The sequence below is a fragment of the Heloderma suspectum genome, chromosome 2, assembly GCF_057233095.1.
Source record: "Heloderma suspectum isolate Gila_16-S chromosome 2, 16-S_ref, whole genome shotgun sequence".
NCBI lineage: Eukaryota > Metazoa > Chordata > Lepidosauria > Squamata > Helodermatidae > Heloderma > Heloderma suspectum.
This window is the reverse complement of record NC_139459.1, coordinates 166492093-166505437: the sequence shown is the minus strand read 5'-3', so window position 1 is coordinate 166505437 and position 13345 is coordinate 166492093. Positions and strand designations below refer to the sequence as shown.

The window sequence follows — 13345 nt, the reverse complement described above, 5'->3', positions numbered from 1 at the left end:
TTAGTGCCCTTTATGGCAATTCCTCATTTGTCCACCACCACAGCTACGTTCAATAGCATCAAGTGCCCAGCCCAGCAAAAGGGGATCTCTTACAGTGAACAACTGAGAGTGTATGGGTGGAAAGCAGCAAGCAGCTTCAACAGAAAAGAGCCCATTAGAGCAGCCTTCCCCAACCTGGTGTCCTCCAGATGTTTTGGACTTCAATGCCTATAAGTCCCAGCCAGCATGGCCAATCATCAGGAATACTAGGAATTGCAGTCCAAAACCTCTGGAGGGCACCACGTGGGGGAAAGCTGCATTAGAGCTGCTTGCCACAATCTTCCCCCTTCAGATCATGCAAGAGCAACATTGCATCCAAATATGAACATGTGTTTAGCACTGGCTCAACCCTGGAAGGCCTGGGCATAGCATAAGGACAATGTTCAGTCTATTAAAAACCACCACTGAGAGGCAGCTCTTCCCCACTCAGCATTGGTAAGAATCTGATTCCTTTGCCCAGAGCACTGCTTTCTGGGGCCCTACCTTTGGAAACACACACGGTTGCATCAGAGACTTTAAAACAAAAAAGCATTTTATTCAACAAAAATGCACAAATGCCTGCTCAAACTATAAAAACACAGGAAGCTCTTAATTCATGACCATTATCAGGCTTTTACAACAGCTATATTGTGAACAAACATCAGCTTCAAAAAACCCTATGGACAGAAAGAGAAAGACAGACACCACCCAGCAGACACAGGGGGATGTTTTGTTATCATTTATTTGTGAAGTTAAAAACGAGCGGTAAAAAGTAAAAATTGAGCATACAATTGTTTGTTTCAATTTCCTCTTGAACAGACAAAAACACGACAGATCAGTCCCAGCAGTGGAGAAATGAAGGGGCAGGGAAGGGGTTGTCTGAAACACCAACACCTTTGTCCGAGGAATGTTCCAACTCTAACTAAAAAGCAGAGTGACTTTTCCTTGTAAAGTTTATTTTTGAAACGAAACAGAAAGAAAAGAGGAAGTGTTACCCTGAAAACTGAGGTGTGTGTCAGGCAGGATGGGGTCTGGCGGCGGCGGTTTTAGTCGGCTATCTTCTACAGCTGCTGGCTCAACATTAGGGGTTTGGAGATCTGGATTTTTTTTTTTAAAGAGAGACTTGAAGGCGGCATGGCCGAGATTCAGAAGAAACCCAGCAATCAGAGCAACAGGCCAGCTCCCTTCCCACCCTGTCACTTCCTGCAGCAGCCACCTCTCTTTCCAAAACAAAAAGGTTCTCAGAGATGGGGAGGTTCACATTCAACTCACTGAGCCTGTTGAAAGGGGGGAAAAAACATGATGGGAGCCTGTTACTGATGAAGGAAGCAAGAGAAGTAAATACATCTCAAGGATGTGTATTTCCATCATCTCTGGGACAAAAGTTTGGTTTCCTGAAATTCAGTTGTCACTTCCCCCCATAAGCTTGAACTTTACTGAACATTTTTAGATACAACAGCATAGAATCAGTATATAAAATAAAAACTCAGCACACAGAAAAGGTGACAATACCTGCTTAATGCGCATGCCATTATACATTTCCGGACTATTAGTGTAACAATTTCCTATCCCAAACCCCACCTTCAGTTTAAAACAACTTTGGTCATTATGGTTACAGAGACATTTCAACTTTGTCAGCCTGGAAACCGAGTCAACCCAGTGCCTGTTCATCTCAATGAACCTGCCCCTTCTTCATTAGGGAGATGGCTGAATGCTCTGAAAATCAATGCATTTTGTATAACTTACTCCTTCAGCCAGCCCCTGACACAACTGCCTGTCTCCTTCTGGAGAATCACCATTCACAAAGGGAATAGGAAAAGGCCTTCACAACCTTGCCCATCACAGGGATCTGCCAATAACTATCTGTAGAGAATGTGTTATACCCACTGTAGTGCTAGGCCAGTCTAGCAGTGGCTGTGCACACCACAGTATACATGCACAGTGTACATGTGCATGTATGTGGTACATACAGTGTACCACAGTATACATGCACAGAATTTGGTATCAGGAACAAAATCCAGTGTCCCGACAGCTTCCACATTGATTTTATAAAAACCCATTTCTAGCTTTTGTGGTGGTGAAAATAAGTTTGAAATTATGAACAATGTCTGAAGTATCAGAAGCAAGCGTGCGTTTGATTTTAAATAAACAGGAGGGGGAGAGTCCAGCTCCTTGCCTCTCTACCAAAGGTTGGGAGGAGCAGAATTATGTGTATATAGCGACCATAGCATATTTGCTTAATGTGTAAGTTATACAGGTTACAGATACGGTATTTTTTTAAACATGCTTCATAGCTTTGGCTTTATTCCTGTCTTATCTTTGAAGATAAATTCCCCAGCGTATTTTTGAGAGCACAACCTGTGCTGTCCATTTTACTGGTAGTCAAAATGCAGGGAAGCTGGTGCTGAGCTCAGAGCCGCAAAGGCAGGGTCACCTAGAAAATGAACCAAACCTCTCCCTCATGTGTCCAGCATTGTTTTCTCAAATACTCAGGAACCCCACCTGGTCTCAAAAAAGCAATGCTTGCATGGCTCTGTGCTCTACAACTTGAAGATATGGCTCAGGCTTCCACAGAAGTTCAGCTTTCCTGAATTTCTCCCTCAAAACTGTACCATTTCCATATTCCCCTCCCAAGTCCTTAAAGCTAAAACACTTACCAATTTGTATCTTATAGCAACGTGCATTAGAAATGAAACATAATGCCAATCCAGGGAACTCCAGGATACAAGTTCCCAAACTTTTGTCCTAGCTCCAACTAACAAATGGGGGTCATCAGTTGGATATTTCTGCTCACAACCCCACTGCACCTCAACTACTTGCTGAGTGTGTCAGTGTCCTCCTGTACATTGGGGTACAATGTAAAAATACACCCCAACTACGTAACACGAGCAGCATGCAAGTTTACATGCATGCCTTGTGTTGGCTGGCAATGAAATGGGTCAAGGGGCACTCAAATGCAGCTTCCTGCTGCTCACGAGCATACAGCTCACACAGTAATCTCAACTATGAGATGGCTGCAGGAGAATCACCTTATGCTGGAAAAAATGATGTGCAAATTGACCCTTTTCCTGGTGCTTGGATTGGTGTAAACCCAGTTTGACTGAAGAGATAGTGTAGGACTTTTGACTGAAAAATGTAGTTCTATCTCCTGACACAAGAGTTAAAGAAGTCAATGTTTGGAATTCAAAGTGAAGCCAGGAAGGAAATTTCCGTTCTTGAAGGCAGACAGCTACTGTGCTGCTAGTTAGGGAGCAGAAAATCCTTAGATTTGCGGAGATGCCTCCTCCCTGGGTTGTGTTTGCCTATGTTCCACTTTTTCTGCCAGGAAACTGGCAGGGTGGCCTACTCTGGCAGCTGTTTCACTCCACATATTTGAAACCAAGGATGTTGGAGGCCATCTCATGTGGAATATAACCCTAAACCCTCAGTTTGAACTCTAGTGGTGCTCCTGAAGCAGCATGCTGCTTGCGCTACTGAGATAGAAATCAATTTGGATTGCATCTGCCCCAGATTTAAGAAGAACATTAACTTCTCCAAAGCCACTAGGCTAAACTTCAAAAGAAAAAGAGTGTGGCATGGAATTCTGATGGGGTGGGGGTGGGATTAATGTACCAGCCACCCAAATTACATCTCATGTTTTCACAGGAGTTTGACTCTAAGCCAGGCTCCAGACCCCTTCTACAGGCACCTGTTTCAAAGCAGAAAGAACACACCAGCAATAGTTCTGGAACTCACCTGCTGTCCCTGCTGTGTTGGTGGTGGCACTGGGCCACCAGCGCCAGGCGTCTGTCCATAGTAGGCAGCTTGTTGTCTGTAGTATTCTGCCCAGGCTGCACTGTAGTCTGGCTGAGGTCCTGGTGGTGCTGCTGGCCCTGCCCCAGTAGCTACTTGAGCTGCTTCCAAAAAGAAAAGAGGGATTGACAGTGCAATCCTATGCATGCCTGCTCAGAAGCAAATCCCACTGAGCTCAAGGAGACTTACTCCCAGGTAAGTGGGTATAGGACAGCAGCCTAAGACATATGAGGGAGACACTCCATACCCAGCCCGGTGAAGTGTAGGGATGTTAGAGATTTCTGCCACGGATCCCAGGGGGGCCGAATTCCAGTGAATTCGGCCCCCTGGAATCCGTGGCGGAACGGAGCCCCCCGCCCCTCCACCCCGCAAAAGACCTGCGAAACGGAGCCTACCTGGCTGTGGCTCTGGCAGCGGCTCCGGCGGCCACAAATGGCGGCCATCGTAGCGGCCGCCATTTGCGTCCCTACGCCAGCCCCGTGATAGGCTACATATATATTTACATAGCCTATCATGGCTAAAGCAGGGACGCAAATGGCATAGGGGACACCATTTGCGTTCCCGCTTTAGCCGTGATAGGCTATGTAAATATTTACATAGCCTATCACAAGCTACCATAGGGACGCAAATGGCATAGGGGACACCATTTGCGTTCCCGCTTTAGCCGTGATAGGCTATGTAAATATTTACATAGCCTATCACAAGCTACCATAGGGACGCAAATGGCATCCCCTACTCAGGACGCCATTTGCATCCGCACCAGCCCGGCAGCAGCTGGAGGCCCCGTCAAGGATTCCAGGGGGAGGAATGGATCGCCTCCCCCCACCCGCGGAACCTGGCGGAGCCATGTAAGCGTCATTTCGTGCACCCCTAGTGAAGTGCTACAGCCAAGATCCTCTAAGGCAACTCAGACCCTTAAACTCACCTTGCTTCTTATAATACTCTTCCCAGGCTTTTGTGTAGTCCTGCTGTGGTGGAGCTCCAGGCTGCTGAGGCTGCTGGCCTGCAAGCAGTGTCAAAGGACAAAAGGACCCTGGTCATGCAAAGCGTTCAAATACCCAAGACCCATCCCCCCTACAGGATTCAGAAGCTAAGAGAAAGGTTCTCGATAGCCAATGGGACTGGGTAGCCAGCTAAAACTTGTGATCGCCAGAACCAATGGGGGAGGGTTGAGATATTGGCTGACGTGACACTGAGCTTCAGAGGAGCTCGGAGCGTCTCAGAAGTGTAACATGACTGCTGGGGCTTGTCATGTTTTCCGAAGGTGGGAGGGATATTCATCATGGTGAGTGCATTTCTAGATCCCTGACCATGAGTCACCACACATAGGCAACCCCACGGCCAAGACAGGAGGAAGCCCAATAGGGACTGGCAACATTGCCCACTACACTTCAGAGGCAAGCCCTCTCCTACCATGGACAAGGTTCCTAACTCAGAAGTCTTGGAAGACTCCCACATTCTGAGCCAAACTGCGTTGCAGTTCTCAGTGTCTGAATGACTTCGGCTCTTGTTTCCCTGCTGCAGAGTTAAGAGATCCAAACTAAATACCAACAGGAAATATTCTTCATAGGGAACCATGACAAAGACACAAAGTCATTCTGAAAAAGAGTTGTCCATACTGCACATAAAACAAAGCAAGCTGTGCTGGCCCAGCCAGAAAAAAAAATCCAAGATCAATGGTCAGGCAAAATCTTTATTAGGACCAAATTGTATTGCTTTGTTTATCTAACCAAAGCATTGTTCACTGACATAATCAGAATCGCGACACTAAGTGCTAGTTGACAGAACGCGGACTTCTTTGAGACATCAACCTTATTGGAACTCTAATTAAGTCAGCAACTTATGTCTGGATTTGAATCAGCCATCCAAAAGGTCACTAACCCTCATGACAAGTGTTCACAAAGTAGCTGCAGAGATAGCTCAGTGGGAAGAGAAAACAAATCCTGAAGCATTTCAAGGCAATACATCATTTATTTATGAGGGGAGATTTGAGAAAAAGTTGGCCAGTTTGGTTTCTCAGTCAAGTTGTTTTCTGTAACCCTTTTAATGAGATCATTAAGCTTCTTCACCAGCAAAATAAGGTAAGAATCGATACGGTCAATTACCTAGTTTTTTGTAATATTCCTCCCACGCTTTAGTGTAGTCCGACTGTCCCGTAGGGGGTGGCTGTGGTGGCTCTCCTTGCACCGGTGGCGCTGTGGGAGCAGGCGGTGCTCCTGGAACTGGGCCAGGGGGCTGCTGGTAGTAGTGCGAGTAGTAAGCTGCCCAGGCTGCATTGGGGTCTGCGGCAGCGGCGGCTTTACCTGGGAAGGAGACAAGAGGGAAAGCCAAATGCTTCCAGCCCCTCTCCATCATCCCTAGGTCTGAACACCACCGCCCCTGTGAATCCTGAATGAACAGTATTTTGTAAACCATCCTGAAGGTCAGGGTAAGATATGATAAATACTTACTTGGGTCATGAGGAGCAGGAGGCTGCCACTGTGGATAGGCATTACCCCAGCCTTGGGGTGGGTATTGTGGAGGTGGTGGCCCCCCAGGGCTGAAAGGAGGAGGAAAAGGTCAGTATTTACGCGAGCAAAGACAGGACAAACCAAGCCTCTAGGCCCAAGGCTGATGATCTGGGGCCTGCCAAGTGGCAATCAAATTACCGCAGGACATCACTCTGAATAAAGCAAGCAACAGCCTGGAGAAATCTGAGGGCTTCCTGCCCCCACAAGTAGTAAAGAACTCCAGGCCCAGGCCAACCTCCCTTGCTCAATGGGTAGTGGTGCAAGCTGTTCCTATTTAAGGCCAACCCCGACATCAAGAAGTGCTGGCATGAGCAAACAGAAGGCACTGCTGCACTTATTATGTCTTCATTAAATTAGAACTTGCCAATGACCACAAACGGGTCTAACTTCCCCGAAAAGAAGCAAGTCTATACTTGACAAGTGAACTCTTGGGATCATAACTTTTACTCCCCTAACAGTATTCACACATGATAGCAAAGTCATCTAATATAGCAGTTTGTTTGTATGTTTCCATAACTGCCCATCAGATGCTCCGACCTGGGCCTTTTCAAATTTTCATATGCTTGAAAAGATGTCCTTGGAAACATTTTGGCCCCTATTTGCACAATTCTTGAAAGGGCCCCAAATGGTCGATGCCCTTTTCATGGCTGATAAAAGGTGTTGCAAAACGGGGCCTCCCGTTTCAGCTCAGCTTCCAGACCTTCCAAACACATCACGTTTAGGTGTACACAGGCATCTCCCCAAGCACGCAAAGCCCAGATTTTAATGTCTAAGACGACAAAAAAGAGCCTCAGTATTTCCAAGGAAAGGGCCAAAGAGGGAGGCGCGGATCAGCAGCGTTGGTACTTACTGAGGGGGCGCACTGGGTGGCCCTTGATTGAAAGGCCCTGGGTTGAAGGGGCCCATTGGTGCCGGTCCAGGAGGTCCACCAGGCCCAGGTCCTGGTCCAATTGGGCAGAGGGGGCCCTAAGGAAGAAGCGAGTCATCCCTTAAGTGAGAACTGCCACATCCAGACCCCAGGCAGCAACACTCCAGGCCTGCTTCCCCCTCTGGGAGGCCTGCTGTACAGCGGAGGGCAGGCTGCTACCTCAATCTTCTCCTCAATGAGCTGCTTGGCATGATCAATCTGCTGAGGTGAGCCACGAATGATGAAGAGCTTGAAGTTGGGGTCTCCGTTGGGTGGTAGCTGCCGAGATATTTCTACAAAAGCTCCTGTCTGCTGGTTTATGGCCTTTACATTTTCTCCGCCTGAAAGAGAATGTGAAGGCATCCATTGGGGACTTGATTTATGCCAGCTCAAGACAGCCGAGGCTAAGCTGGGGAGCATGGGGGGGGACACTCACCTCTGCCAATAACCAGCCCACACTTGTGAGTGGGGATAGAGAAGGTCATCTCTCCTCCAGGAGGACCCCAATTCCCCTGCCCTCTGCCTCTACCTCTGCCTCCCGGAGGCATTCCTGAGCCAGGTGGACCTGGGGGGCCGCTCTGCAAGACAGGAACACGATTCACTTTTATGGGAAGAGGAAAATGGAACCAAACTTTGAGGCAGTCCGTGATTACTGCATGTGCATGCTTGCACTGACACATTTTTATTACAATATTACAGTTCCCAGACTGCAATGTGCTCTCTCTCTTTGCACAAGCTGTACAGCAGTGGTTTTCAAACTGTGTACTGGGGGACCCTTGGGTGCTGCAGAAGTTCATAAGGAGGTTCCTAAGTGAGAAGATCATTAATGGCAGACAAACTTCCCTGAAAGATTGCTTGCCCACCACTACTGATATTCCCCTGCAATTTTCAGTTGTAAAGAAGGGTTGGGTATGTCCTAAGGTACGCTTTCAGTTCCAAGGGGGGCAACATCTAAGGAGTTTGGCTACCACAAGCTACCCCAACATCACCTATGCATGTAGCCTGGAACATGTCCCAGAATCATGTTCATCATGCTAGGGATCCTCAAAACAAGGCAACATGGAAATGGTTCCCTGAAGTCAGGGAGTTTAAAATTAGCTGCAGACAAAAGGGCATTTCCTCAGTTATCTGCGAGAGAATCAAGCGATTGTTAAGAAAACCCCTCTCAAAAAAACGAAGTTCAGCTTTTACCTTTGGGTTGGTAAAACAATCACAGAAGTTCTCACTGGGATAATTAAGGTGCTTTAGCGTCTTATTGGCCAAGCATGACTGAAAAGATTTTAAAACTATTTGATTAATTTATTCAATGCAGCTCTTATGCACACAAAAGGAGATGCACCGGATAGCAGTTGCAACACCTTGAGGCCGAGCTGAATCCCACAGAGCATTTCATACCCGGAGACTCTGGAGAAGGTCATTGATAATCCTGGCAGCATGTTCACATCTGTCAGGGGGACCCATGATATGGGCAATCTTCTCAGGACCCGTCCCATCATCTGAAATGAGGACCGAAACAGGAAATTTCATCAAGTTCCACATTCACTTATGAGAGTTCCAGAACCAGGCCATGGGTCTTGAGCCACTGGACACAACAACCAGCAACAACACGCAAGCATTTGCTCTCATAAGAGATAAGACGTTAACCTCCTTAATGACTTTTCCGTCCAGCAGCAATAAACTACTACAGTTCCATGAGGGGAGAACATACACAGCGCACACCAGCAGGCACCGGAGAAGCCACACATGCACATGTAACACTGCCCTTCAACTGATACTGCAAACTGTGCCAAAATACAGATCTGAATACAGCAACAAACTCATATGGATCTTCAGCTGTATGAAGTCTTAGTCTACTATCTCTGATTTTTAGAAGAGAGCTCTGCAGGAAGTAATTCCACACTAACAGGAACACAGTTGTAACAGAAATGAAGAGTGATGGTAGCCAGATCAAGCAAACACGTGGAAGAAGCATGCACAGGGAGAGAAGCCACACCAACATTCAATCAGTCCAACGTTTTATCATGCAGTATGAAGACAGATCATGGAGAGGGAGGGAGGTGAGAGGAGGAGAGATCTGGGCTTCTGACCTTGTTTGAACTGTATCCGAACTCCAGCATCATTTTGTATTTTCTTAATCATCTCGCCACTACGTCCGATAACCACACCAACAGAATGCCTGGGCACAGGAACCTGAACAAGTACGAAGACAACAAAATAAAACTAAGGACGGGTAAGAGCAATTCAAATTACCAAGAAATGCTAGGATCAAGCAGTGGGCTCCTGTTGCCCCCTACCCCCTCCTTTCAGGTATTAATACACAGGCATTTCTGGGAAGGGGGGGAAGGATAATGGCTCAATGAACTACCTTTCCCTGTGCCACAGCAAACCCAAACCAATGCCCTTACATCTATTCCTCCGCCAATCCTGGAACCGTACTCATTTCGGTCACCAAAGCCTCCCTGGTCCCGTTCTCTTAAGATGTCCATTACCATTTCACAGGCTTGCTGCAAAGAAAGATGAACATAAATTTTGGAATGATTTGGGCACCTTCCACAGAGGATTTCTCCCAAGGTTGGCAAATTATATAAGGACTTCCAATGAAGAAGCCTTTTTTGTTACATCAAGTACTTGAAAACACTTGGATACAATGGTAGGACACCAGAAAAAGAACAGGCAATTCAGTGTCACCACCACAGTATAGCTGTTCAGCAAAGAAAACAGGAGACTTTCGGGTGGCTGAGTCTAGTATGAGTTAGAGGAGCAAAGATCAGAGGAAGGGCATAATGGGGAGTAAGGACTGAAAGACAGGATGGAGCAACACTGTGGAGAGCTTTGAAAAGTTACGGTAATGTTTATAATGGATGTAGAACGGGATGGAGCTATAGTTCTTTGGAAGTGGAAGGTCCCATATTCAACCCTTGGCATCTCCACTAAAAAGGATCACAGATGGCAAGGAAAGACCTCCAACTTGAGTCCTTAGTGAGTAACTATGAGTAAGAAAACACAGTTCTGGGTTAGGTAGACCAATCATTAGACTCCGTAGAAAGCCCTAAGTTGATGAGAAGGGATTCAAGGAGGGGTGTACCATGGGATGAAGGGCGAGAGAGCAACAGAGTTTTAGATAGTGGTGAGAAGGCTAAAATGGGACAAGGGAAGGCCAAGGAGAAACTTGCAATAGTCAGAGCACCAGGGCATGAAACTGAGTGTTAACTGAGTGAGAGTGGAGCAATGTTCACCATGTTGTGTAGCAGGGCTTGGCATCTGACTGGGCAAAACAAGATCTGATCAATCTTTTGACATGGTGCTAAATGATAGTCAAGTATAGCAGGTGGCCAGTAAGAGAAACTCTGCAATGCTCCTGGGTTTGCTCCTGACATCTCCAGAGGGCAGGCTGCTGTCATTCCTGCCCTTGCACACAAAAGGACACCACAGTGAAATGAAAAAGGTTAAGGTGCCACCTAACACAGTGGCCTAGTTTGGATGTATGTATCTCAGCTTATTGAACTGAGATACGCACGAGCCACGTGGCCTCACACTGTCCTTGCATGGCCCCTTTCCTCCTTAGAGCAGCATACTTCAACACTTCCTGGGTTAATTAGCCATAGTTTCTTTTCACATTCAAACTGGAAAAATAATTGCCCAGATCAGATGCAACAGGAAACTATGATTAATTAACTCAGGAAGCACTGAATCGTGGCATGATCAGAAGGATGAAGGGAAGGGGTGGGATGATGACAGAGTGCACCGGCACAAGATACACGCATAGCAAGTGGCATTCTTGGCTTCATGGAATTTTTTTAAAATAACGGCCAGTTGCCCAGTGTGTCAACACTATTGTATAAGGAGAAGTGATATTACTTGGCAACAAATTTATTATGGGCAAGCAAAACGGCCAAATCTTTGTCTGACCGATGGTTACAGAGAAGGAGGAAAAATGAAGTCCACCCCTGCATATTTTGGCAAGCAGACATCTCAATAAAAATGTCAGAGAGGCAGCTGGAGATGTGTGACTGGATGGAGGAGAAAACTTCAGGGGTTGAGGTGTCACTGTATAGCTCATATTGAAAGTCACTGGGTTCAATAAGGCGTTATACACATAAGGCTGTCTTCACATGAGCTGTGAGGATGACAAACCCAGCCCACCTACCACACTTGCCCTGTGACATTTCTGATTCTGTTATGTACAGCTCAAAAAGCCAGAGGTTCCGAACATCCATATAACACATCTCTGGCACTCTGGAGCATGAGCAGACATCCTGAAGCAAGGTTTTTTCCCTCCAAAACACAACCAATTACTACAGGAGGTTAACAGTTTGATCAAAAAGCACACAGCACACCAACTGAAAAGATACACCCGCACTCTTACTGCAGATCTGATAGCCCCTGACTGACAGAAGGAACTGTAACTGTATCCTAGCCACAAAAGGGGCAGGAGTACAGTTATTCCTCCACCCACCCAAGCTCACAGACTGAGGAAACCAAACAACCAAGCAGCGTGCCTTACCTGTACTTTGTAAGGGTCACCAATTATCCGAAGAGGCTTGTCTACATTCGTGTTTTGTGAACCGTCCTGAATTAAAATCATTTTCACTCCAGCTCGTTCCTGTATTAAGGGAGAGGGAGACAGGAAAGTCAAACAGGTTGCACAATTGCCCAGACTTCTTGCAAGCCCCTCCCCTCAACAACTTAGCCAAAATCAACTTGAATTTCAGGAGGCCCTGGTCTCGGAATCCAGGGGCAAAACAGGCCCATCCTTGCCCCAAGAGAAACCACAATGCCAGTAGCGCTAAGCAAGCAAGCAAGGGGGCCAATATATGAAGACAAGCATCAGCTCTGCTGCAAGAAATTAGGCTGGACGTGGTACACAGCCCTCACCTGCAACTGCTTGATGGTCTCCCCTCCCTTGCCGATCACCAGTCCTGCTTTCCCGGCTGGGATCATGATTTCCTGCACTGTGCCATTCTGCCCGTTGGCGTTATCGTGGAACTGACCAGGTGGCCCACCGCGTCCTCGAGACACGATATCATCAAGCATAATTTTTGCCTTTCTGTGAAGAGGTGGAAGCACAAACAGTATGGTGGTGAATGACAGGAATCACAGCCTCTATTCTCTCACTACAAAGGTAGCAGCAGCAGAAATGGAACTCCCAGCAACAGTTCCTGTCTTCAAATCATCTGTGGAACAGAGTGTTGCTGCTGTGCTGGCTCCACAGCATCACAGTAAGAGATAACTAGACCTGCTCTAGTTATGAACACAACTGCTTTATTTTTTGCTCTGGACAGCTACAGCTATGACTGACTGAGGCCCTCGCCTTCTGTGTCTAGACCTGTTTTATGTTCTGTAATTGTGGAACAAACAAGACTGATCGTTCAGAAAGCACAGAGGTGCCATAACTAGAATGCCCAATACAGAGTTTAGTTCCACCCTAATGTCAGCCCAACCAGATATTTACCAGAGGCTGAAATGCTTCTCTATAGTAGGGATGGGGGAGAATTTCTCCCCGAAACTTCGGGGGGCTGAGTGCCAACGCATTCGGCCCCCCGAAATCGGCGGTGAAATTCTCCGCCCCCCGCCCCCCCCGGGGTGGGACTTACCTTTCACGAATGTCCCTCCCGGCGGCGGGTCCCGGTGGCGGTTCGTCAGGTCTTCGTCAGGGGCGGGGGCGGCAGCCGGTCTTTCGACCAGCCGCCGCCACCGCCATTACAAGTGCAGTAAAACAACAACAACAACAACAACACCCCGTGATAGGCTACGTAACAATTAACGTAGCCTATCACGGCTAGATCTCCAAAGTCAGCCGTGATAGGCTACGTTAATCGTCACGTAGCCTATCACGGGTGACTTTGGGAAAAAAAAAAAAGCGCGTACGCAAATGGCGGCCCCCATAGGGAGCCGCCATTTGCGTTCCTTATTTGGTCCCTGTAACGCAAAGGGCTATTTGCGTTGCCCTTATTTTCGCCATAGTCTACGTAAATCTTTACGTAGACTACAGGGAACAAATAAGGAACGCAAATGGCGGCTCCCTATGGGGGCCGCCATTTGCGTACATGCTTCCCCCCCCCCCCCCCAAAGTCACCCGTGTTAGGCTACGTAACGATTTACGTAGCCTATCACGGCT

General features: G+C 47.3%; 1 protein-coding gene across 4 annotated transcripts in view; it reads right to left on the bottom strand.

Annotated features, from left to right (window-relative positions):
- Nucleotides 1–1099: 1099 nt before the first annotated feature.
- The window catches only part of KHSRP (KH-type splicing regulatory protein), a 31083-nt gene continuing 18837 nt past the window's right edge, over nucleotides 1100–13345 (bottom strand). For 2 of the 4 annotated variants that reach the window (XM_084835777.1, XM_084835779.1), the window contains 13 exons: nucleotides 12103–12274; nucleotides 11732–11830; nucleotides 9633–9731; nucleotides 9315–9417; nucleotides 8623–8723; nucleotides 7664–7805; nucleotides 7408–7568; nucleotides 7171–7286; nucleotides 6261–6349; nucleotides 5916–6113; nucleotides 4736–4813; nucleotides 3754–3914; nucleotides 1100–1295 (listed from right to left, as the gene is read on the bottom strand). In XM_084835777.1, the coding sequence (XP_084691903.1) occupies nucleotides 1287–1295; nucleotides 3754–3914; nucleotides 4736–4813; nucleotides 5916–6113; nucleotides 6261–6349; nucleotides 7171–7286; nucleotides 7408–7568; nucleotides 7664–7805; nucleotides 8623–8723; nucleotides 9315–9417; nucleotides 9633–9731; nucleotides 11732–11830; nucleotides 12103–12274 (1528 nt within the window). In that variant the 3' untranslated portion in view covers nucleotides 1100–1286. The remainder of the gene's footprint in view (nucleotides 1296–3753; nucleotides 3915–4735; nucleotides 4814–5915; nucleotides 6114–6260; nucleotides 6350–7170; nucleotides 7287–7407; nucleotides 7569–7663; nucleotides 7806–8622; nucleotides 8724–9314; nucleotides 9418–9632; nucleotides 9732–11731; nucleotides 11831–12102; nucleotides 12275–13345) is intronic. The other 2 variants (XM_084835778.1, XM_084835780.1) reach the window with 1 other exon arrangement.